General features: G+C 45.7%; 1 protein-coding gene across 1 annotated transcript; it reads right to left on the bottom strand.

The window, feature by feature from the left end:
* Window positions 1-1,211: 1,211 nt before the first annotated feature.
* CFAP53 (cilia and flagella associated protein 53) lies at window positions 1,212-18,027 on the bottom strand. The gene is given in 9 exon segments (XM_075726783.1): window positions 1,212-1,479; window positions 2,903-3,005; window positions 3,528-3,744; window positions 4,861-5,079; window positions 8,538-8,841; window positions 15,803-15,976; window positions 17,158-17,378; window positions 17,670-17,928; window positions 17,930-18,027. Coding segments are annotated over 9 exon segments (1,836 nt in total). The 3' UTR covers window positions 1,212-1,238.
* Window positions 18,028-26,669: the final 8,642 nt, after the last annotated feature.

The raw sequence follows: 26,669 nt of genomic DNA, 5'->3' as shown, positions 1-26,669 counted from the left end.
ACTGAAAGAGGAAGGTAGGGAGGAGGAAGAAGGTAGAGGAAGTGCTTAGAGAGGGATGGAAGTTGGAGAAGAAAACGGTGAAGAAGCAGGGGCTGGAGGAAAGATGGTAGAAGCTGAAAAGCTGAAGGAGGAGAGAGAAACAGCTGCAGATAAGCAGCAGCAAAGACTCAAATGGAAAAATGCGAGAAAGAAGATAAAACATTTCCGAATGCCACAAAGTCTACGAGCAAGAAAGGATATGAGGTTATAAATGGATTCTTCACTTCCCTCCTCTGAAAAGCACAGAGGAAAACTGAATCAAATACGTACCAGGGAGCTGGCCGGGGGCAATGCCATGGGGAGAAGCTGGACTGCTCCCACCCGTTCTCCGTGTGTCCCCCCCCCCGCTCCTCCTGCAGAAGGGGCACGCTGCCCATTAGCACGGGGGACAGAGAGCAGCGAGGAGGCGTCCCCTCTCCCCACTGCCAAAACCCCTCCCGTTGACCTCTGGCCATTTTTTGTGTCGCTCTGTCTTAAAATATTGTTGGTGCTCCACAGCCCCCCGATTCTGTGTTCAGACTATGGCGTTGGTGGCAACCCAAGGCAGCCCGAAGAGACAGAGTTGCCATCAAAATGATAAATAATAGCCCTTTTTGCAAGAAAAGGATGACTTCGGTCCTGCGCAGTTAAATGTGTCCCAGCAGAGGTGTCTCAGACTGGCTTTGGGACTCTGATGTTCCACAGATGATTCAACAGCCATCACAATACATGCAAAGCAGTATCAGCTCTTTACTGCCTAGCCCATAGCAAAATAGATTCATAGTTTTATATTTAACAAGGAAAATGAAGATGAGTCACCAAGTACTTTTTGTCTAAACACAAAAAAAAAAAGGTTTTGCAAATATTTGCAGTTTGAAAGTCATTTTAATAAAAGTTTGCTGGAACTCTCCTACAAAGTTTTCTTTGTGCAGATTTTAAAGACTGCCTGCATATCATTCCTGTCATAATAATACATTACTATACTGCAGAGAACATACAGTATTCTTGTATTCAAATGTCAAACACTTTGATTTGGATCAGTCATTTTGCCAAAGAAAATCCGATAGGGGAAAAAAAAACCCTTTAAAAATACCACGTTTCTTGTATTTGCCAGTTAAATATTTCGAGCATCACAGTGGAGAGGGGTCCGTTAACTCGAGTCAGTTATAAACACCCTTAGAAAATGGGTTTTTAAGGCAACCAAGTGAGCTAAAAAAAAATCATCGTAAATTATCTTCTTGAGTGTTCGACATTAGGTTTCTTCTCAAAGGGTGGGTCTTTGCTAGTTTCTCACAAGGCTTTGACAGAATGTCCCGTACCCTTTCTTGGTAAGCTCTCTCTGCTGCTAGACCTGATTCATATTCTCGCTGCTTCTCTTCTTCCTCAGCATCACAGGCCTGTTGTCGATAGGCAATTTGAGCCCTGAGTTGCTCTGCGTATTCTTTTGCTTCCTTTACTTTTCTGGAAATGACATACGAATAGCTTATTTATGAAGTGCGGGTAAAAAAAATAACAACTTTTATTATTATTTAATCTGCTAGCATTCAACCTTAGATGGAAGAATCATTCAAAACTCCTTTTAGGTGTTAAGAATAACTACCAAATGCTACAGGCTAACTTTACGTTCTTCGGAGAATGAACTGCATTCTGCTGTAGATTATGAAGCAGATTGCAGAATCAGCGCTTAACAAAAAAAAAAGAAAAAAAAAGAGCAAGAACAAGCCCCTGTAATCAGCATGCCTGCCCCGGCCCTCACAGTGACAGCAAGAGGACAGAACGAGAGCGGTAGGTCTCGGTGCTTCGCGAGCTCAGGCTCACCTCCACTCCTTCATTCCAAAGATTACAAGTTACTGCCGATGGGGAAGGCAGGGTGCGGGCTCCTGCTGCGGCGTTGTACTAATATTCTAGGAGATGCCTACAGAAGAAATCGTTCTTCCGTTCTACCTCGAGACTCATCTATTACTTTCACTGCCCTCTGGAGCAGCAGTGGAAGCCTACCTACGCGTTCAGGCACACAGACACTTAAAATGCCAACAGTCCAGTCAAGACTTGTGCACTAACGCAACGCAGTTGAACCATGCAGCACTTACTGACACCACCAGATGCCCTCTTTGCTAATCCAAAAATGAAGGCCAGCATGTTTCCCTCAGAAGGGTGAGATTTCTGCCGTATCCGGGAGATCGTTACCAATAAAGCCATCGGAGAACAGAACAGATACTGGCTCTGGAAGGAGCTACTCGGTTACCTCCCACGGACAAGCGTGGAGAAAGGGCAGGAATCCAAAATGGAAATGAAGTGAAATAAAACCCTTTGCCCTAGGCTTTGCATGACACCCAGAGGAACATCTCGGCTACTGCGTGTAACTCTGTTCTCACCCTGAAGAACTGTAAAGTAAGGAGAACACCGTGCAGCTGGGTCCCATGCAGCAGTCTGGGATTTTGGTGGCTGACTGTATGACTGTTTAAGGGATGTGTGTGGGTGGAGTAATAGCAATAAGCCTGCACACACTAGTTCTCCTAGGTAAGTAACGAAGTAACCTTTCATTAACCCTCCTCCCCAAACCTCTGCCACTCCTAGTAACAGCTCAGAGTATGAGGGGATGTATTTAATAAACATGACGGATGTAAGTCACATGATGGTCCTAAAAGAGCAAAACAGGGATATGTAATGAAACACCATTATTTGTACGATGAGATCAGAATTAGTGATTTAATACCAACTGCAAAAAACCAGGGCTGCTACTGAGCAGTTTGGAGCAGAGCCTCTCTGAACAGAAGAAAGCCCACGCAGTGCTCTTAGTTATCTGAAAATGAGAATTAGCCTACTCACAAGTTTAAAAGATCGATCGGCAATGAAACGAACTGATGGCATAAAAGAAAAATACCTTGCATATTTTTCTTCTTCTATATGCTTGAGTTCTATGATTGCTTCAGCTAATAACTTCCTCTCTTGAGCGAGTTCTTCCTGCTCCTTTGCATTTCTCTGCACTGAAAATAAAAAAAGAAAACACACAAACAACTTTTAGAAGATAACAGCACTGCTAAGCTTGAAGGGGCAGTGAGATCGTATTCAAGCCAAGTAGCCTAGATAGCAAGCCTGAGTTGTGTTGCTTCTGAAGAGGCACACAAACAAAGGCAAGTGTCTTGTCAGCTTATTTGTTTTTCATCCGCTTAGAATAGAAAAGATCTCACATTCAGAACTTCATCATCATCATCGTAATATAATTAGTAATAAGGATTGCTTGCTCATGCAATCCTTACTTTACTAAGCTTTGCTCCGCTGATAGCAAGGGGGAATTAGCGTAAGAAATGCCTGTAGGAGTAAAGTTTCTGATTCAGAAACATTCTGATTCAGAGCCGTTAGCATTGTTGTCCACTCAACCACACAGCCTGTGCCTGCTGGGCCAGATGGTCTTCCCAAAAGCGGCGTGTTGTGCTCCCTCTGCCTTTGCCAAGACTTGCACTCATGTGGTAGGTTGGGTGCGCAGACAGCGAGCTGCTATTACTTACACTTCTCCTCCATCTGCAGTTGTCTTGTATCCAGGACATCTTTCAGTAGCTGCTTTCTAGCCTCCTTTTCTAATCGCGTTTGCTCAGCCTTCTTGGCCCAAACCTTCGCCATCTCTTCTTCAAGGAGCTTGTCCACTTCTTTTTCTCTCTGTTTCTCCTCCTCCAGCTGTTGAGCCAGGTGTGCCAGGTATGTCTGTTGCTCCTTCAACAGCTCTCGCTGCAAACGCAGAGACATTTGCAGATCTGAGTAAATGAGTTCAAAAAAGCCTTTCAAAACGTGAAGAGAAGCGGTGGTTTGCGGACAACGTGAGAACCGGGAGCCTAGAGCTCCATCCCAAACCCTGCCACGGGCAAGAGCTGTGCAGAATCTTCTTCTTGCCAGTCGACAGTGCCTGGACAACAGCATAAGAGCAGAACAAATACAGTGAGCCCTTCCCCCATAGCAGCTCAGCTGCCTACACCACAGACATTTTACAAACTTTCCACAGCTGACCAGGCTACTTCACCATCGCCTGCAGAGGAAGCCTTGGGATCCAATAAATATCATCATAAATAATAATAAATATCACCTCCTCTAATTTTAGAACAGGTTAGACCTAATTGCCAAGGTCTAACAGTGAATTTATACAACTTACCTAACCTACACGAGCTTCTAAAGACCTCGAGCAGAGTAATGAATGCAGCTCCCTGCTCTCTCTTAAAGTCACCTTGAGACCCGTTTTCACCCTGAAGTTGGGACAATCTACTTGTTTTAAATTTAGGAAGTGACAGACATATCCATGGTTTCCTGGCATCTCCAAGATATTTAATGTGAGGTCTTGCATCTATATATCCAGCTATTAAAGATTTAAAACCATTTCTTACTATTAATGAATTAGAATAAGTGGAATATTTACTTTCCTCTGCAGTTACAAATATTTATTAAATCAGTTCCATGAAGCAAAAAAATATTTTTCTAACCTCCATTATGCCCAGGCAGTATAAGGATGAAAAAGCTCAGTGATTTATACACAATGGCATCAGCACAGAGGAAGAAGATTCCAGGATTTCCTCAGAGCCCCCTTCTTTTGTCTAGCCTGGTAGCCTTGCTGATTGCAAAGCATGCTTTAAAATACTCACTGTGGTTTTAACAGATAATGGGCTTCTTCAGAGAAGCAGAGCGCTGGCAGGAGGAGAAGCAACAGGCTATGCACCAAAAGAAGCAACTTCTTCAGAGAAAAGGGCTCGTGTCTGATCTCATTTATACTGGTGCAGTTCACTAAGGGCCATAAAATTAGTCTAGACGGGGTATTGCCCCACAACTTCACAACGAACGCCTCTAGCCCTTCCTTACTTTTCTTTTTGTTTTCTCCTCAGTGTCTTCCTGGGGGTCCTGAAGAGATTTGTCCAAGATCTTCATCTCTAGCGCAAGTTCACCTTGTTTTTCTTCATCAAGACGATTCTTCCTGTCCCGTGCTGCACTGAGCAGCGTATCCCTGCATTCCTTCTGTTTCTGTAGCTTCTCCACCTGGAGTTGTTCATTTTCCAGCTTAAGCAGTTGCTGCTGTTCTTCCTATAATGGTAAAAACAGCCAGCTTGTAAGATCATTGCAAACTTCAAATTAAGTGATGGCTAGAATTAGTTTAATTGGAACACTGAAGAGCAAAGATAAATACTTTAAGCCTTTTTTGCTGACATTAGAGAATTAGTGTCATCCATTAGACCTGCTAAAGCATGAACATTTTAGCATATCATTCATTAGAATTCAGGATTTTTCTCTTTAATTATCACGTGCGCTTCAATACCAAAACACTGGAATGCCTGACGCGCTACAAATATTTCAAGCGGATAGACAGAGACATGTCTTTAGAGAAAATGATACCGTTGCAGCACGTAAGATCTATATCCAAGTCTTCACACACAGCCGTAACTACCAACCGATAACAGAGCCATGCGTTCCTCCCGTTTCTGTATATATTATCTGTCCTGTGTCTGGGTTGGATGTTCAGAGCACTGCATCTCTAGTGGACATAAGGTCACACAAAGTAATTGTATCCTTCTATTCTGATGGGCAGTTACTGAATTTCCATGGCTTCAAACCATTCCGCTTTATATTGGAAAGAACAGGAAAATGAACAGTAAAGTCGAGTTCTTAAGAACGAAATAATGAAAAATAGCAAACGTCCATTCAAGATCAAACAGATCTATGTATATTCAAGATTATTTAGCCAAAAGAAAAAAAAAAATCCCAAAGCAGCATCAATAACATAACTTAGCAAAATTCCTGAACATCCTGCACTTGAGTAATTTTGCAAGCACTCATAGTCATAAAACAGTATGTGGCCATCGTTAGCTTATCTACAGAAACAACGCCTCAGCTGTCTTGAAGGTACACAGCTTTTTGTTAACCTGTTTTTAAATTAAATATCTCTTTTGTAATGTCAATAAATATTCCAACACGCATTAGCAGGTTTGCCATAAACAACGTGTCTAATCTTCCCCGCACGGAAGGACAAGCTGCACCTCCTAAGGAACACAACTTGTTATGCTGGCTGTAAAGCACCCACTGACTCTTCCAGTGTTTCAGAGCTAAAGCTGACTTTGCTGTCTTCCTGAATGGCCAAATTCACTTTCAGAAGCTGGTAAAACAGCTTTGAAACTCACTACATATTATTTGAACCACTAAGTAATTAAAAAAAAAAAAAAAAAAAAAAAAAAAGCTTTGAACAATAAAGGAAAGAAGGTGGAAATAGTCAACAGTCTACTGGGCGAGCTGGCACATGTCTTAGGCTGAATTCTGACGTCAGTGAAGTCATGCGAGAGTAGCTAAGGATGGGATCCATGGTGCTTACTCTGTGAAAGTTTATACGATGGCGTAACACAACGTTGCAAATGTACAAAGAAATTGTTACCAACCACCCACCTGCAAGCCAGGACCAAAGTGCTACAGCAGGAACTCGTCTAGCACTTGTGAGACTACAGCCAGAATAACATCATTTCCATCACCTCAAGATATCACAATTCTTTAAGGGAGAGAAAAGACGGGGTGGGAGGAAGGCAGGTAATGTAGGTAACAGCTAATGAAAAAGCTCATGCAAAAATCGCTGTCTCTTTTGTCATCCAGCCTCCAATACCTTGATGCACACATATGGTCTATCGTGGCAAAGGCGCAAGTTTTGCTTCCTTAAATAATCCATTTCCGTTGCAACAACCAGCAGAAACCATTACACGCAGAGACACTTAGCTGTCCGTAGCACATCCTTCATCCAGATGAAACCCTGATCGTTACTCTGCAGTGAGAAACTTGTAATGAGGCCATCTGTCACATCCCTCTTCTGCTGAAAAAGGATTACATCCCATCTTCAATAAAGAAACTCTCCTTTATGGACCCTTTGAAGAAAGCTTTCTTTCAGAGACTAAACCACTTTACCAGAAATTTATCTCCTTGACGGAGCTCAGGGCAGCTGTCTTCAGGGGAAACTACAAAGTCTTCTATTTAACAGCGTTTTTCTGAAAAGGCCAGTTAAGTAGAAATGTTCTGTGCCTGGGAGTTTTGGCAGGGCCTTAAAAGTTGCGACAAGAAAATAATTTTATTCTGCATGTTTTTAAATAAGTGAAACATTACAGTCTAGCTTGGAATAAGGACTCCACTGTTATACAGCCAGGATTTTCAGAGCTTTAGATTCACTATTATCATTATTTTTAAAAAGTAGTGGAGTATATATCTTGCCAACATCAGCTTCCAGTGCCTAACAGAGTACCGCGAGTGATCACTCAATCGCTACGTGTAAATAGCTGCAAAATGAAGACTGAGTCTGAACTAAATAGTCTCCCATAACTCACAAAGCCAACACAAAACACTGTGAACTACAAACCCTACTAAAGCCAGCACAACTACAGCAAGCCTACACTGGAGAGAGATGAGGGGACAAAAAAAGAGGGTAGTGGCCAAACAGTTGGGCCAAGGTAGCCAAATGCGCGATTGTGATGCTCAACAGCAGCCAGCACTAATAGGTGAGAGCACTTAGGCACTGCTTGCTAATTTCTTAAAAAACAAAATAAAACAAACAAACAAGATGCAGATTCTGAAATTCAGTCAGCTGGGGCATAAGCAGTTGGGATTTTTCACACAAACGCATCTCCTCATGTACGTGTCAGGGTCCCGAGTGCACCAACGGGCTCTGCAACCTCCCCACAGGGGCTTGGCTGCCGGTGCTCGCAGCCAGCCCTGACGCGAGCCTTGGATCAGAGCGCTGGGAAAGAGCGCTGCGAGAAAGGGCTGAGAGGAGTCGCTTGGGAGCCGCAGTTGGGCTCCGTCTCTCGCCCTCGGTGCCTACGTGAGCTATGCTGCAGGTCCGCCTGTGCCTGACGTCGATCCTGGTCCGGACCGGCTGACTTGACTTGCTGGCTTCATCTTGGACTTCATCACTACAGACCTGCCGAGCAGTTTGGGCTGTTAGATGAGCCCGGTTGCTGTCAGCAGACCTGCTCTGCCCTGTTCCTTCGGGTACGGCGGGACTCTGGTCGGGGAGGACAGCGTACTTGCCTGCCCTGCTGTCACCTTCGGCTCCTGGCTCGCCTTCCCTTCTGGGAGCAGCGCACTCTTGCTGCTTCCCCCCAGTGCACTTACCGTGATGATTAAAGACACGTATCGTGGTCTGAGATCTGGTGTTACACGTTACAGCTGGGACACAAGACTCTCTAGGTAGCCCGCAGGAAACCGGAAATCAGAAAATTGTAAAGATGTCTGGCAAAAGCTTAAAAACATTTCCATTTCCCACAAAGGCTCTGAGAGGCTTTGAATGCCAAAATCCTTTACAATGCTAAGTTTCAAAAGATGTATTTCCCTCTGTGAACAGAAATGCATTCGCCACAGCTCTGGAAAAGAGGCTTAGCGTAATAGGACAGTCTCAGATACTAATGGAATCAGTGAAGATACAAATAAGGTATGGATTAATCTAAATGTCTAGTAAGCCTATCATTTGGAGGGCCTTATACACAACCCTGAATTGAGAATGATATGGAAATTACCAGAAATCGAGCCTCCTCTTCCTTCAGCCGCTTCGCCTCCTCTTTGTGAGCACTGAGCACCGCTACCTGGGCACCGAGCACGTTCAGGATTTCCCGATTCTGTTCTGCTGATTTCTGCATCTCCACCGCCTCTCGCTTTTCCTTAGCCAACCTGTCCTCTTCCCAAAGCTCTGCAAACATCTGCTCCTCCTTCATCTGTTGCTTTTTCAATTCCTCCTTCAGAGCTAGCTGGGCCAGCCGGTCTTCACACAATTCCTTCTGATGCTTCTTCATCCACTGTACACGAAGCTCCTCGCATTGTTCTCTGAAAGGCGTAAAAGTTAAAAAAAAAAAAGTCTCAAAATAATGAGCAAATCTGGAGGTGTGTGATGGATGGAGGCTCCCAGCTCATAACTACTCGGAGGACTACAGCTCAGGATGCCAAATTCCACACCTGGTCTGACACCGACTCCTTGTGAGGCCTAGGGAATCTCAGAGCGCCTGATTTGATGGAGATTTTGACCTTAATCAGTTGAAGAGCAGGTCCTATGTTTGCATTTGTAAAAATAATATATACACACATGCACAATATATAAATATTGTATATATACAAGGTGTGTTTTATATATATAGTTGGAACATGCATCATGCAGTTTTTTATATATATAATTTTTTTTTAACATAAAACACATGCACAGTACGCTTGTTCAAACATGTAGGTTGCTCTTTATTCGAATGAAGACTTAGAATAGGTTTAGTAGTCACTTGAAAGCTCATTCGTATTCAGAAAATATTCCGAGAGCAGAAATTTAAGTTACACAGTTGAACAGGAACCACTAGAAATTTATTAACTTTTTTAACCAAGTTTTGTGGGATAGTTCAGAAAAGTTGCAAGAAGAGTCTGGAGAAGCTAGAAAGTCAAACAAGTAATAGAGCTTTCAATTTTCCTTTATTCCCTGCAATTGAGTGGCATATAAGCAGATATTTCTCTTCGGTTGAGGAGAACACACGACTGTTTAGAGATTCTGCTTTTATTTTTGCAGACAAAGCACTATGAGATCAACATACGCTATCAAACAATATTTAATATACAAGCATTTTAATTCTGTTCTATAACCAGGATATAGATTTTTGATAATAGCAAAACGTGAAACTAGCAGACAATGGTGAAGATCTACAACCATTAAGGATCTGTAAGCTCTAAGGATGTGCGATAGACACACACAAATGCTGCAAAGTGAAAAGATATCTCACAATTTCATGCTGAATGAAACCATCTTCTACAGATTATTGCAATGCTATTCAGGAATTCATAGCAGGCATCATAAGATATCAGTGACTGAAACTTGAACCACTATGTGAGAGCAGTAGTTACCTGTACAACGTGAAATACTTTATACTATACAGTGTTTAACTGACAACCCCGTGTAGCAAAAATATTAAATATTCATCAGGCAACTATCTCATAATACTATCATTCTCCACATCAGGATAGCTATTTAATTTTCATAACTCCAGCAGTGAAATCTGAATTAATTCCATTGCCTAAGATAGGGGGTTTTTTTGGTTTGGGTTTTTTTTGTTGTTGTTGTTGTGTATTTTTACTTAAAAGCAAAATTAAGTGTGCCAGCACTAGAGATAGGTATTTAGCAGTTTGCTTTTTCATGCTCTGTGGCTCTGCTAAGGATCTGACTTTGCAAAGTCTTCACTTTTCTAAATGATTCCTAAGTCCACTAGCTGCTGTCTCCATCTAAACCCACATCTATATTCCCTGACCTGGGTTGCGGGTGTCAAATTAATAGGAGAGTTATTCTGTGTCTGGGGCCATGGGTTCACACCTCCACGGAGGCTACAGAAACGATGCAAATTCGGCCTCCCCCTGAGGTCAACTGCTATTTCCACTAGCAATGAGGCACACAGGGAAAGAGTCCAGCAACACAGGATGTGACTGGTGGTCTATAACTCATTTCTGCCCTAAAACTAGTAAGATTATGCTCTGGAATAATGGCTGCTTTACTTGATACTGCTCCTTCATCACCTCCTGCTAACAAGCACAGAATGAGCGCGGCTCCTGGTATCATTAATATGTGGTTGAGGCAACTACCAGCGTGTAATAATTATGTGTTGGTTTACAAGAGTTTCCAAAGCTTTACCAACAAAACTCCGTGCTAAGCCAGCCTAATAAAAATTACTTAGGGCTTATAAACTGCAAAGAGCAGTTCCCCGAATAGCCCTCCTCCAGTTCAGAACTGGCTGAGCAAGCTGCTGACAGGCAGAAGAAGTGACAGAGCCGAAAGCCAGCCTGACCCTGTTCTCAGTGCCACAGCGAGAGCCATCCAACCAGCCCAACTCACAGCGGAGCGGTGCAAAAATCAGAGCTGTGACTGCGGAGGGGGAAGACTGCTACACCTCGCTCTCCCTAGGTGCTGCAGGAGTGAGATACAGCCAAAGACGACAACGCTTGACCTGTAATTTCATGCAGAAGCAGAGGTCTTGCCACATTTTCTTCCTGTCAGCATTCACTGGTTGCTGCCTCACATTTCAGCTGTCAGCTGCTGGGGCCAAGGGCATCTTTCTCCTCATCCTTTATTTGTAAAGCACCTAATGCCATGGAGGCGGTGGTGAAAGGTGCCAAGCACTATATGCAAACGATAAAAGGGAAAGCGGTGCCATGAAAACAAAATTCTCATTTTACTTGATATCCAGAAGGCATTTCTAACCTCTTCACTGTTCCTGACTGGGAAGAAACAACAGTAATCTGCCAAGTCCCCTTTCATCAACATCAAGCCTCCGTAAGATAAAGCCTCCCACACTTAGCACTTTTCTCCCCCAGTCCTAGGACACGCCACATCCTCTAACCAAGTGTCACGTTCTTCCCTGCGAGCTGGGCTTGTGTCCTCTAAAGGAGGAACTACCCCTGGCATGAGGAACCGTGCTCAGGCCTTCAGAAGAGAAGGGTGAGGAAATACAGGAACGAAGGAGCAGATGCTAGTGAAAAGGGATGGCTGTTTTCCTTCCTTGTACGAGACGGGAACCTTCTGACCACTCATTCACTGGTTGTCCCAACAACAGAAGTGAAGAGCACCACAGCGATGTGCAAGGCGTGAGCCATGGCACGCTCCAAGAGGTGCCCCTGCCTTCAAGCAGGTTATAAACATACTACGTCATTGCCGGTTTTCTTACATTTTCATTGAATCATTTAGGTTGGACAAGACCTTTAAGATCATCCAGTCCAACCATTAACCCAACACTACCAAGTCCACCACTAAAACAATTCACGGGAGAGTCATAATTAATTTCATGTTTCCTGCCTTGCTGGCTGGATTATTTTTTAGTGAAAGTAAAACTAGGAATCACTAAGGTTGGAAAGGAGCTCTAAGATCATCAGTCCAACCATCAACCCAACACCCCCATGCCCACTAAACCATGTCCCAAAGTGCCACCTCTGCCCGTTTTTTGAACCCCTCCAGGGATGGGGACTCCCCCACCTCTCTGGGCAGCCTGTTCTAATAATGCTGAGATCTATCTTGCAGCTCCTGGGTAGGCGTTAGTGGTGATTAAAGACTACAGTACTAATTAGTATTCATGAAAAACGTAGTTCTCAAATGTTCCAAGGGCAACACGCCATTATTAAGATTTGAAATCTTACACCATTAGAAATAACTGTATTACCTTAGCACAATGGGTTCAAAGGTCTCTCAGCAGCGAAGGAATAAAGAATTAGTTATTCTTTTCCATGACTATAAACTAATCTGAATTTAATTGAATTCTCAGAGGGGAAGAGAAGTTAAATAAAAGTTCAGCATGGTTAGAATTTTAATATAAAATAGCCCTGTAATTGCTTGATTTCATCAAAATAATTCCTTCAAAGCAGCTTTTACATGCAACCTATAAACATCTGCTCCCCCAGATGGCTGGTTTTCTTCCTCACTTTGCTATCCTAAGCTTCTTATCATTGAAATTGTGCCTGGATGTAGCCACTTCCCAAAGACAAAAACTGCATTTACTTCCCCCCCAGTTATTTATTCATGTTATGGCTGCAGTACAGAGTTGCTGTGATAACAACATTCTCTGTACGGATGCTTCTGATGTTATCAGAAGAAAGAGGGTGTAATATGTGTTTTATGCAAATTTTAAGACATTGCAATTTTCTTTGAAGATACCAACGATGAACATGCCCTCGGGCTAAAACTGGCTGAATATCTTCTCATACAAGTTGCAGCCCTTCATGAAAATGAATTCCAGCGGGACTCTGGTGCTCCAAGGCCCGTGCCCCTCTGTCACCTTGTGACAAAGGACTCTTCCTGGCTAACATCGCTACTGAGAAGCTGTTAAATCTACAGCCTCGGGCTACAGCTCCAAACCCAGCCCACGTGGCTGCCTGTTGGTACTCTGGAATAATGTAGTGGAGCGCTGTACACTATAGGTTGTCCTATACCTCAGGTTTGAGAATCTATACCTGCAAAAGAGTGGAGCGCCTTGCTTAAAGTTAAAAGAAATATAAAGAAGTCTCTATTAGGTTTCAGAAAGACATTCAAAATAGTTGTCAATTCACAGAGAAAGAGAAAATCATGTGTATATTCACCTGTTACCAAAATCACCTCCCAGGGCTCCTCTGGGTGTGCCCTAGAGCAATGGTCTCCAAAGTGGGGTGTGCAAGACAATCCATTGGGGTGTAGGAGCAAAAATATTGTTTGTACCATTAATAAATAACATTAAAAATAAAAACAGTAGTTATTTCCTCTTTACCTCGACCACTTCTAATTTCTATTTTTGCATACGTTTTATAATGTACATAACATACTAGTGCAAGTATATAATTTATAAATAAGTAAACATATTGGGGGCGAGTGCTAAAATTTTTTTTTTTTTTACTAATAGGGGTGCGCAATCAAAAAGGTTTGGAGACCACTGCCCTAGAGTACAGGTTGTGACGCAATTACAGATTTCTGGTTGTGGATCTTCAAGTGTTGGTTTCCTGAGCAGCAAAGCCTGCTCCCAGATCTCTGCACAGCCCAGGATGGTTTAGGAGGAAGAATAACAGTGGGGGGCAAAACAGATTTGGGGCTACTTAAAGACAACAAATACATGCAGATTCAGATATTAGAAGTTACTAATCTAATCAGAATTGATAACCACAGTAGGGACTTCCCTTCTCATTGGAAAAGGACAGAGAAGAAAAAGCTTTAAAATATTTCTAAGCATATACATGAAGATATCTGGCTTTTGAAGGCAAGATCAACAGACAAGGTAAACTGTTGTCAGCTGGTGTTATTAAAATATTGGGTTTTTTATAGGGACTTTAATTTAAAAGTACAAAGAGACAGAGCTAGAGGAACAGAGGGAGGAACTGACTATGGACATGTATTTCCATTACATCAGGACACTCAAAGAGAAGGACTCTGTGCACTGTAGGATGAAGATTCATTTGCAAGGATACTCAAAGATTGCCACTCACAACAGCTGTGAAGAAGAAAGATTTCACTGCCTCTGAATCCTCTGAAAAACCACAGCCAGCAGAACGCCACCAGCAAAGCTCCAGCAGCACTTTTAACGGGATACTGTGTGGCATGAATATTGCCTAGATCCAAGAGCAGACTGGGAAATGTAGAAGGATGATGGGAATGATCCCATGAGACAGAGTGAACCATATATCTATAGGGTTATACTGGGAAGAAGGAGGACCTGAGACATTTAAGACAGGCAACTGCAGCATGAGAGTCCAAGTATGTATCACCAGATGGTAAGATTCACTGGTGGGATTCATTTTGCAATTAAAATATCTAAAATTAGGCATCTAAAAAGGAATCTACGTCAGCTAAATCCCCATTCTAATCAACGGGAACCTAATCAATGCAGTCAGTAGAGGCTAGGGTGCAGTTGAACTGGCAGACCAGCATATGCCTACTTTAGGATGACAGCAGGTTCCTTTAACTGTCCTGATCTCAGTGAAGATCTACCAAGTAGAACACGATTTCGGATTCCCAGTGAATATAAAGACACCAATACTCAGACCCCTAAAGGTAGGTGTCTAAATCGCAAGCTGAATCCCTTCTCCTCGGTATGTAAGACAAGCTACAAGTACAAAATAAAAGGCACTCCAGCAGTGTCTCCTCTAAGCAATTTTAAACATGAATTTCAACCACTTTGAGCAGAAAGCAACCACTTTGGGTAGAGAGCAAACTAGGAACTGTAAATTGCGAGGGTCATATTTAAAAGCCAGCATGTGAATTTAGAAGTGCATAGGCTGCCTTAACACCCATCTCAGGCAATAAACCCCACATTTAAGAAACCAACACTTATCTGTGAAATTAGTTAATTTGAGTTTAGGCACAAGTGAAAGCAAGCGTTGATTTTTATCCCCAGCCTCTGCACGCTGAGAAGCAGGTGTTGTGGATTTCCATAGCACTGTGGGAGACTGGGAAGAGACACTTCAAATGATTACAATTAAATTACATTAATATTATTTTCATCCCTTCCTCAGAAAACCAGATTTCCAAGAATTGAACAAGTCAGATTCCATGCCAAAGCCTCAGGGCCTGATAAGCACCTGCAAATCTTAATGACTTCAAAAGAGGCTGACAAGCTCAGCATCCAGGAAGACTTGGCACAGAACTTCAGGTTGCATTAAAACCTTAGCTCCGGCTGGTACTCTTGAAAAGTATGTAATAAATAAAAACACTGTCTTTTTGAACAACCTTAATTTTTCAAGGATCTTCGATGTATTAGCTTAATAAGCATGATTTGGGCCAAATTAACCTTCCATGAACCCTTTTCACTCCAATAGTATAAAGCTGAAACAGAACTACACGCCAGAACAGGGGACTGCAGAAACAGCTGACTTGGCAGGTGGCAGCGCAGGGATGCTCACACAGGCCGAGGAGTTTCACACTACACTTGGAAGAATGTTTTCATGGTACCTCAACGCTTAAATAATGGAGACCATACAGTTCTTTGTACCTGTTGCCTTCATCTCTGTCAATGAAAATTTTTCTCACGCACTTTACTGAGCATTACAGCATTGCAGATTTGGATCCCTGGTCTTCAGAGGCTGCACCCCTTCATCAAAAGTCAGAAAAACACTATACTCTGCTCCACCACATGCAACATAGCTGAGGCCTTTCAACTCCTGGCAAAGCTCATACACCTCTATCCAAACCACCCTAATTTTTTACGTTTTATTATTTCTATCACATTCGTCTTTCCTTCCTCAGTTTATTATTGTCACCATCTTGTTAAATCACCTCTTTGTATTTACTTAATCCAAATTCTATTTTATAAGATACCTGAATTGCTGCTCCTGTTTTTCAGCCACCAGCTGTTGTCTGTCTTTTTCTCTCTTCTCTCTCAGTAATTTTGCACGCTCCCTCATTTTCTCTTGTTTCTCCAGTGCTGTTTCTTCAAGTGACTCCATCTCAGCGAAGTACCTGCTTTCCTCTGCCTCCAGAAGCTCACAAAGCCTGTAATGAAAACATTTAAATAAAAGCTAAACCAATCCTTCTGATGAATGATAAAGTTCTAGTTTATTTGTTATGAGTGCAAAACGGGTACTGGGCTCCTTTCAACACTTCTTGCAAATGCCAAAGAAGGGAACATCCAAGGGAACATCAAATTTTAACTCGGGGATCACAGGAGTTGTGCCCATGGAGGGGATCTTGCAGCACAACGTGAGTGATTCTGTGCTGGCACAATTTAAGCTCCTTATCTTACAAACCCATTTCCAATGCTGCTTTACAACTTCAGTCCCCCATTAAACAAATTATTCTAATTTCCAGATGACATTTCTCATCAGTTGACATCAATTTGATCTTGTACTATTGCTGTCCTTCAGCATAATCCCTCCCTGGTATTTAGCACCCTTCTTCATGCATCTATAACTGTATCTTCTCTCAAACTACCTTTTGTTATTTTAGCATCACTCTGTAAACCACTTCACCCTGAAAGATCGTTGATGAGAAAATTATGTCAAATTGGCAATTTTTAAACACACCACCATTTACCTCTTTATTAATCCTAGCAGTAAGAAACCTGGGACTAAGGAATCCAGAAACTCACTAATTCCACTAATTCTTTACAAGACAGTACTAGTCCTCACCTTTATCATTTTTGACAGACTTCTGCCAAATCTTCATTTCTTTCAACTGCCTGTGCTGCAAAGTATTACTTGTAGGACCTAAACATTAACTTACTAAGCTTGCAACAAAACCCTCAGTTACACCCAACAACAAGAGCTTCTGACACTTTTATCACAGTACTCTTTCTTCTCTTTAAAAAAAAAAAAAAAAATCAAGCAATGAAAGTGCTACCATACTACTGTTATCTCACATTTGGCAGACAAGGCTCTAAATGCCACCTAAACTGTAGCAGTTCCTGTGTTTGAATACGCATTTCTGGCGATTGGCTCTAGTTACTAGCGCTAGTAACGAGAGCCCAAAGGCTCCTGTTTGCTCTACAGTGCTACTTGACCACCAATTAAGCACACCTATGCTTTCTGTTACGATGAATAAAGAACACCACGCTACAACGCACAGTGTAACGTACAGAGCTGAGCTCAACTGTTTTCCCCATAATCATTCCTCTAAGCCCACAGTTAAGCTGAAAATAGTAGGGCAGACATTGGTATTAGCTACTTGTTTGCTACCTCGCTCGTCGCTCATTAGTCCCTGCCAGATACTCCTGCATGGTCGCATCCACCTTTCTCTGCACGACGCTGTGCAGCCATTTTTGTTCGTGGCGTCGCTGCCACTCATAGACGTTGCGACACTGGTTGTAGAGCTTTAAGGAATCAGCATATTCAAGGAGTTCTTTTTCTTTCTGTCTGCGGGCCAAGACAAAATTTTCACTTGTTTGTTCTTTAGGAGGCTTGGCTCTCTGTAAAAGAAAGCATATGTCAGTCGTGAGAATGTAATCAGTTATTCTAGGGTTTGTTTTTTTAGTTGAATTCATGACCAAATAGGTACGTAACAGCAAATGATAAGAGTTCAGGGTAATTAGGGGTAAATCCCGACAAGCCTTGCCTCGACGGGCACACCACCAGTACAGGAGCATGAAATGGCTTCAGGTGCCAGCACCTGTCTGTCGCCCGGGCTATAGTTTACATCTCACCCAACCCACCCGGGAGGATTGTTACGGTCTGCTTTACACACACTGAACAAACGTTCTCACCTGTAACCTCCAGCTACCCCCCTCTCCGGTGCAAACCCCCGGGGCTCCGAGCGCCTCCTCACACACTGCGGGGCCCACGGACCCCCAAAGAGGCGACCTCGCCCCGCACGGATACAGCCGGACCGGCTCCCCCATGGCCACGCAGCGGGTGGCGGCGGGCTCCCGCCACGGCCCTCACGGCGGCGGGCTCCTGCGGGAAGCCCAGCCCGCACCGCTGCCGGCTCCTCTCAGCGGGCCCTGCCCCAAGGACCCCGCACCGCCCGGGAGCGGAGCGGCCCCTCACCAGCGCCACGGAGTGCGGGACGGGCCCGGTCACCTCCCGCCGCTGCCGCCGCTGTGCCGCCATAGCCGCGTCTCCCGTTGCTATGGCAAAGCACGGCGGCGGAAGTGACCTCATGACGCCGGGGGACGCCCGTCCGGCGCAAGCGCAGAAGGGAAGGGCGGGGGGGCGGTGATGCGCATGCGCGGTCAGCCCGGGGGCGGGGGCCGGGGGTGTCATGGCCGCCTGAGGGGAGCCCGGCCCCGGCCCGGCCCGGCCCGCACACGCTGTGCCAGCGCTCCGGGCCGCAGCCACCGCCGGGCAGCCGTGCCGGCGCTGAGCTGTGCGGCCGCAGGTCCTCGGAGGGGGGCAGCGCACAGGGCCCTGTCCCTGCCCGGCAGCAGTCACAGGATCATCGAATCGTTTAGGTTGGAAAAGACCTTTAAGAGCATCCAGCCCAACCATTAACCGAACACTACCAAGTCACCACTAAAGCAATTCACGGGAGAGTCGTAATTCCATGTTTCCTGGCTTGGTGGCTGGATTATTTTTTAATGAAAGTAAAACTAGGAATCACTAAGGTTGGAAAGGATCTCTTAAGTCCAACCATCAACCCAACACCCCCATGCCCACTAAACCATGTCCCTAAGCACCGCATCTGTACGTTTTTTAAATATTTCCAGGGATGGTGACTCAACCACTTCCCTGGGCAGCCTCTTCCAATGCTTGACCCCTCTTTCCATGAAGAAATTTCTCCTAATATCCAACCTAAACCTCCCCTGGCACAGCTTGAGGCCATGTCCTCTCATCCTATCCCTTGTTCCTTGGGACAAGAGCCCGACCCCCCTCCCTGCCCCCTCCTGCCAGGCAGTTGTAGAGAGCGATGAGGTCTCCCCTCAGCCTCCTCTTCTCCAGGCTGAACACCCCCAGCTCCCTCAGCCGCTCCCCACCAGCCCTGTGCTCCAGACCCTGCCCCAGCTCCGCTGCCCTTCTCTGGACACGCTCCAGCACCCCAATGTCCTTCTTGTACCGAGGGGCCCAAAACTGGACACAGCATTCCAGGTGCGGCCTCCCCAGCGCCGAGCACAGGGGCACGATCCCTGCCCTGCTCCTGCTGGCCACACTATTCCTGACACGAGCCAGGATGCTGTTGGCCTTCTTGGCCACCTGGGCACACTGCTGGCTCATGTTCAGGTCGGCCCCCCCAGAGCCCCGGTGCTCCCCGTTCTGCAAGGCCAGCTCCTCGCCGTGCAGTGCTGGTGACATCTAGTGGGAGCAGAGGCTGGCACGGGTGGGTACAAGAGTGAAAATTTTTGAGTTAATAAGCGCATAAAAGGCAGGTGGAGTTTAACGGCAAGAATGGGTTCCCTCTGCCCGCAGGTTGACGGTCGCTGCGTGCAACCCACAGCTCCCTGGTCAGGATGGGCAGGCCCCTGGTAGAGGCCTCCCGTGCTACGTGTCCTGCCGATGGACAGGCTCCGGAGCTGCCCGGCACGGAGGAAAATGGGAAATAAAACATTGGCTGTGGATCAGCGATTGCTTCAAGTTCATTGCCCCCAAAGAAGTCGCAGGAAAAAGCTGCTGCTGAAGCTTTGAAGCCCGGGAACACAGATACTGCCAAGAACTTTGCTTTCTTGCAGATAATCAGGACTTGGCTGATAAGTTGCAAAAATGATCCAAAGGAAGAAAGGTCAATGTTTCAAGTGACTGTAAAGGTTGTTCTCATTCCATTGCAATTTGCAGTGCAGTTACTTCAGGTATCAGCGATGGGATCCTTGCACGATCAAAGCGAGCTGTATGATACGCAGCATTTACACACTGGAGTATGTGTTATGCCCCGCGGTAGTGCTTGAACTGGAATCTCGTTGAGTTTATTTCAGTGGAGACTTACGCTGTCATCCTGTTGTGACTTAGTCTTTGAGATGTTTGGGAGAGGGAAGCAACTTCACTGCTGGGAACTGTGGCTTTTCCCCCTGAAAACTCTCATATTTAAGTGTTGAGAGGGCTGAATTACTTGTTATAGTACAGTTTTGCCTAATATTTTATGGGGTGTTTAATGGGAAATTTTGCCTTAGTCTTAACATTTACACTTTCCCCTATTAATGTTTTTTGTGAAGTCCCTCCACCAGCTTTGAAAAGACTTCCTCCTGAAAAAGCTAATTTTAGTCCAAAGGCATGACGGATGTTTGAGCCTATTTTACATTAACGTCAGATGAAAAAACAGAGTCTCCTTAACTTACGTGCCAAAGGGGATCCTGGTCGCCGCATTGTTGTCCAGGGTTTCCTCACTGGGGGAATATATGTAGGATATATATAGCAAATGGTCTGTGCTGGGTTTGCTGGCTCGGATTCTCCTTCCTGAAACCTCTCTCTAAGGAACAGCCAAGGAACTTTCCAGGAAAAAGCCCCGCTTGACACTCAGGTGTCAACAACTGCACGAAAGCCAGAGCTTTCGATGTGCGGCTGAGGTTTCAAACCGCTTTAAGCAGAGCGCAGCCAGCCACAAAAAGGCATGGAGTCACCTCTCCTTTCTCTCCCCGTTCAGACAGATCAGCACAGAGACGCAGCTCATGCAGCTAAACCCCAACAACGGGATGACGCAGCTCCTTGGGCTTGATCTGCCGTGGCTCCGCGGCAAGAACGCTAACGTCGGCATGAGGGAAGGGCTGGGAACAAGTGGGGCGTAGGTCAGCGCCATGTGATGAGTTAAAGCAATTCGGCAAACTGGAGCCATTTTTCAAGCGCAAAATCTGTGGTGGGAAAACCCAGCGAGGACAATAGGGCCTTTCTGCTCTTTGGGGAAGTGTAAGAAATTGATTGATACCAGCTGATGAACAATTCCCCCTTTTCTTTGTACCAAAGAAACCTTTTACTACTTCTTCCAGAAGAAAAATTAACTCATTTTAAGGGAACTAAAGCCATCCCCACCCCTCATAAAAGACAAAACTTTTCCCACAGTGGCTGCCTATTCCTTTTACGTGGGATTGTGGTGGCTGCATGAGCCAGCACTTGGGCACACCACGTCCCTTCCTTTTACAGGATCAAAAGTCCTTCTCCCCCCCAGAGAAGCCCTGGGCTTCCCAGGTTGGGGCTCTGAGACGTTGCCAGTTCCTCTCCAGTTCTGAATTCCCCCAGGGTTTCCTCACCGGTCACACTTCAGACTGTCTCAGGTTCCACCGGTCACGCTCCCTTCTAATCCTTCCTGCCAGCACATTCAGGCAATCTTCAAAATACTTGCTTAGGGAAATCATGACTCCTGTTTTTTTATGTCTTTTGGGTACTTTTATTCACTATTTTGAAGGATTAGCTGTTTGCTCAGATCCACATGACTGGCTGAGTCAGGAATAGGGGTAGGAGAGTCGCACAAACATGCCTCCACTGACATGCTTCGCGTGAGTAGCAGAGCTCAGAACTTAATGCTAACGGACGTTAAAAATACAAGTTAAAAATGAAGCCTTTCCTTCAGCCGTGTGTCACAGCCAGCACCTGCCAGCTGGCACCACGTGTCTCGGTGCAGAGCCACGCAGCCCCAGCTGCGGCAGGAACGTGCGCTTTCCCCCCAGAGAAAGCAGCCTCACATCTCGGCTCTCATCTCTCACCTTCGTGATTAATTTGAATCCGTGCTGGTACTAAGTTCCTCAGCCTAAGAGCCCTGCAGATGTTTCATCGTGCAGCTGTAAGCAGCGTTGGCTCTCAGCTTTCTTCGGGGTTATCTGTAATAAAGCACGTGCTTCTCTTGCGGCCGTGTGTCTCCCCGTGGAACCGCAAGGCAGCAAGATGCAAGCTTCTCGTGTTGGCACGTCATTTGGAGACGAGTAAATCTTAATGTTCAATCAACTCTCAGCTTCGTGTGAGGGCTGAGAAATTTTGAGTTGGAGCCCAGGAGTCACCGGTCAGCTTTCAAATATTAGGAGCTGACAAGAGACCTGAGAACTTTCTGAGGGAATAAAGGAGCCCACTGATGGGACAGGTCTACGTTTCGCCTTGGCTGGTGGTATCAGCTGCATGGACGGGTCGTGCTTGGTCATTGTGGTTTAAATGTAGAAGTGCAAAGATCAGAGCCCTTCCCTGACCACGTCTGAGTCAAGTACCATCAGACAAATGCTCTTTTTTACCCCTGACCCACACAGCGGAAGGGAGTAGGAGAGAAGATCAGCTGCTCTCCTCTCTCCACGCCCACGGGCAAGTAGAGAAGATGTTATTCTCCTTTTTTTCTCTCAATCTTGAAAGAGCAAAGAGTAACCACAAAAAGGGAACACAGCTTGAAGGAGGGGTGAATAATCCCCGCATGAAATCGTCATGAGCACGGACAGTGTATCTCGGGGTTGCCCCAGAAGCATATTTACACAGTTTGGTGGATCCGGCCATTAACACTGCACTTCTGAAAAGCTGCCTGTGGTCCTTCCCCACCTCCCTGCCCCAAGAGCTGACTCGCCAGTGCTCTCCTCAGCAACCTTCTCCTCCTCCTCCTGCCTGCGTGCTCCAGGATTCACTGAGAAGACTCTCTCCTCCTGCTCGGGCTTGCCGGCACCCAGTGCTGTCAGTATTCCTGCCCCTCTAGAGCTACTGGTTAAAGTCCTGCGCTGGACAAAGCCCCAGAGCCTCACCTGGTTTTAGGTGCCAACCTTTCACCGCTGCCATTGGGATCCAGAGACCAAACCATCTTTGAGTTGCTTTAGCCGTATCTTGTAACTACAGTGAAATATCACGGAAGAGCTAACCAGGCATCTTTCAGGGTTTCATCACCTACATCCTACCCAGCTGTCCTGCGTCACCAGGTCAGCAAGTGGGGTAAGACTGGTGGTGTGGTGAAAATTCCCCTCCCAGCAAATTGGGATCGACGGAGCAGAGCGGAGCGTGAGGCTTGACATCGCTGCAGTCACAGCTTCGGGGTCGGTGCAGCGTTATCTCTAGGACCTGCTCAGTAGAGTACTGAAGCATGGTCGAAATCAAATTCTACGTCTAGCGCTACGGCAAGGTCTAAACTGCAAACCCTCGCACGTGAGCGCTCCAGCGAATACAGCTGCCGTGGCGGGGTCTCTGATGGCATGGGATGGAGAGCCGTGCAGAGTCTTTGCCTTCCTAATTAAACTCCACGCAGGAACAATTTCCCTGCTGTAAAAATGAGAAAATGTCAATATTTGTTGCTGGGAAACACATTTTTTCATGACTGGGACAAGAACTGAGTGTGTAACCCAGCTGGAGTATTTAAAGAGGAACCAAAAGTATTTGAGTTTTTCAAACTTCACTTCTTGCTAATTTTGTGATCTCCGTAAAAGATTATTTCAATATTTTTAGCTAAAAAGCTATCTCTGCTGACTGTGAACTTCCCTTCCTGTTATTTGTACCTGAGTCTTTTCAAGAGATCCAAACGATTCTGAGAAATAAGATCATGTGCTACGAAAGGTGCTTCTGCGTCATCCTCCCATGCCAACCACAGGAGACCGATGTTTGTGTCCCCGTTGCACTGCTGGTCACCAAAACATCTGGCGCAATCGGCAGCTGGCACGGCAGAAAGCAGGGATACAGGGTTAGAGTCAACGGGAGAATGAGGAGAGGACAGGTTGCGCTGAGGTTTTATAAATTGGTGGTTCTCAAATGAACTTTGTGCGATGGACTTCATCCCAGAAGACTTAAAAAGTGTTTCCAGCCATCTCAGAGCTGTTTGTGGAGGGGGTTTGGGAGGGAGGCGAGGTGCTGGCAGGCTGAGAAAGGGGGAATATAGGCTCCATTTTAAAAAAAAAAAAGGGAAGGACTTGGAAATTACAAGCCAATTAACTTCAGTTCCTGAAAAACAACATCAAAGAGCCCATGGAATAAGTAATTGGGAAATCATTCGTAAGCAACTAAGAAGAAAATACAGAGATGAATACCAGCCAACGTAGATTTGTCAAGGACAAATGGTTTCACTTTAATCTCATTTCCTTCTGTGATGGGTAACAGGCCTTGTGAGGAAAGAAGCAATAAATATCATATGATAAGGCTTTTAACACTTCCCCCCACCCACTTCATCCCCACTGCCCGTCGGGAACGATCCCCGGCCTGGGGACAGTCACCCACAGTTTGCTCTCACCTGGGCTTCCGCACCCACCTCTTGTGGGTAATTACCATCATAATTTCAGTAATAACCTGGAGGAGAGAATAGAGAATTTAAATCTGGAGAGCACCGGCGAGGGCTAGGGCTGGGGTAGGGACGGAGTTTCCAAACGACCCTGAGGATTTGGAGGAGAGGGCTGAAAAATCGGATGTGGCGCAGAAGGGATAAGGGCAGGGTCGCCCATCCCGGCAGGAATAATCGGGGGAGGCGGATGGGGAACAGCTGGCTCGGAAGCGGTTCCTTCGGCAGAAATAGATCTGCAGCGACAGATGATCCCAAGGTGGAAGTGCGTCAGCAACGCCACGGTGCTGCAGAAGTCAGAGGGCTCCGGCGTCCTCTTCGGCACAGCTAAACCCTGGGGAACGCGCTCCCCGTTTTTAGGCACTTCGAGAAAAATGAGGCTCAACGGGAGAGAATCGGATCTGGAGAAACACCAGAGCTGACAAGTTGTTTAGTCTAGCGGGAAGAAAACTAAAAAGAGATATTTTCAGATACTTGGTCTGATGTGCAGAAGGGAATTTTTATCTTTACGTCATTGATGCCTGGTGGATAAGAGAAAAAGCAAAGATCCTTTTCCTACCAAACGTTAACAGCTTCCAGTGCAAACTGCTGAGCTTACGTGTTGCAAACCATGCAATAAAGGAATGAGTGGGAAACCTGTTGTATTCCCAACACGTTTCCTAAACCAACTTCAGACTTAAACCCCACAAATCCACCCAGGGCAAAAGGTCCTACGGCAGAGAGCAGCTCTGGAAACCGAGCCTCCTTTCAGGCTATCTTTCTGTTATCATGTTAAGATACTTTTAATTTCCTTCCCCCCCCCCGACTCCTTTCCGAAGTTGACTGTGAAATTTCCAGCCTACCGCTTTTTTAAAATCCCACGTTCAAGTGGAATCTCTCGATTTTAAGACTTAATTTGGTGGAGAATGGTGCGGAATATCATAACCAGGGCTGTCTGCGATGGTTGGGAGATGTCTCTACGGGCACATCCTTGTTCTGGCAAGTTATTTTCTAGACCACCTTTAATTAAAAAATCAGCCGTCGTTGATTTGAGTAGCATTTTGCTTTGAAAGAAACAGCGTGCGGCGGGTAACATTTTGATTAACAGCCTTATTTCACAGGTTCTCATTGTGAAAGTACCTTTATTTTATTTTTAAATAAAATAGAGAACAGACAAGCGACAAAAATGGAAACAATATTTTGGTATTAGAGAAAGATGGGGTTTGGTTGGCAAGGTGGTTTCTGTGGTCTTTTTTTTTTTTTTATTCCTTTACATTTTATTTCAAATTAAACTTCAGAATTTGCCCTTTTGCTCTAATTCAAAGTATTTCCCCCAGATTACCAGTCATTCCCACAAAATTATAATAATAAATAATAATAATATAATTATAAATGGTTTCCAGGCAGTTTCCTTTCTTTATTAACACCTCAGCCTGTCACGTGGCGAGGAAAAGTGAAAATGCTGATTTCTTTTAAACAAAGAAATACTCCACAATGACATTTCTGTTCATATTTATTGCTGTAATAGAAATTATCACAGCAAAGCCAGGCTTGCTGGCAGGAGGAGCTCTGTCAGCACCAGCATCGAGGTATGACTTGGCACTGATCTTTATACTCTTAAAGGAATTTAATTTGGGAGATGGGCTTCACCCCACTTTCTGCGTGGGGATTTCTGTGATTTCAGCAGCCGGCACAGGCCCTTCTGCTGCCTTTCAAAGCAGCGGCGGCTTTGCCCGGCTTAAATTCATGGGCTGAGGGCAGAGACTGTCCGTGATCTCCCTTTCCGTGGTTTCCTGCCGGAAAGCTACTTCAGCACGACCCTCCAAAACCCACATCCCCCGAAGGAAACCGGATCGCATCTGGTTTTTTGCTGGGAAGGGGCAAAGACGGGAAACTTTGTTATCGCTGCATCCTGCGTCAGAGCGGAGGGTTGGGTTCAGCTCAGTTCGGGCTGCCAGAGGTCATCTTCGCAAAACAAACCCCTGCCTGCCCCCCCCCTCCACCTTCAGCTGGGTTTTAAAAGCACGAGGCTTGACGGATGGAAACAAAGCGCCGTTCGCAGCCCTCTGCAGTCACCGAATTCAAATCCCTCTCCCCGTGGCTGCTCAGCCTCACATTTCAGTGGCTGGGACGCAGCGTTGCGCGCCCAAAGCCAGGCCGTAGCTGCGTTCCTGCTGCCTGCGGCGCGCGCGGTGGAAAAGGCGGGCGCGACGCGGTGCCAAACCCAAAAGGCTGGGAAGTGCTGGACGAACGGAGACGCTCGGCTGCGGCTTAGCAATCCTGACAGGCAGCGGTGATGGAAACCTTTTCGCCGCAGCGAGAGCTTTTCACAGAATCACAGTTTTTAACTAAGCTCGAAAGTTGCAGAAGTTAAGGGGGGGGAAAAAAAAAAAAACCCAAACCAAACAAACCACATGCCGAAGTCAACAATAATTTGCTTTGACGTTTGTTCCCGGCTTGGGAAGCAAAGCCCCTGCTTGGAAAAGTGCCTCGTTGGCCACGGGGAAACATCGACCGCCGTGGGTGGGGAGGGACGGGGCGGGCTACGGGGCGGCAACGGGGGCGGCCCCACCCGGCACCCCAAGCCGGTCCCTCCTCGCCCGTCCCACAGCCGCTCCTTCTGCCCCGCGAC

This window comes from Pelecanus crispus, chromosome Z (genome assembly GCF_030463565.1).
Source record: "Pelecanus crispus isolate bPelCri1 chromosome Z, bPelCri1.pri, whole genome shotgun sequence".
In the NCBI taxonomy this organism is placed as follows: Eukaryota; Metazoa; Chordata; class Aves; order Pelecaniformes; family Pelecanidae; genus Pelecanus; species Pelecanus crispus.
Note: the sequence above shows the minus strand (reverse complement) of the source record. Positions and strands in the feature narration are given on the sequence as shown.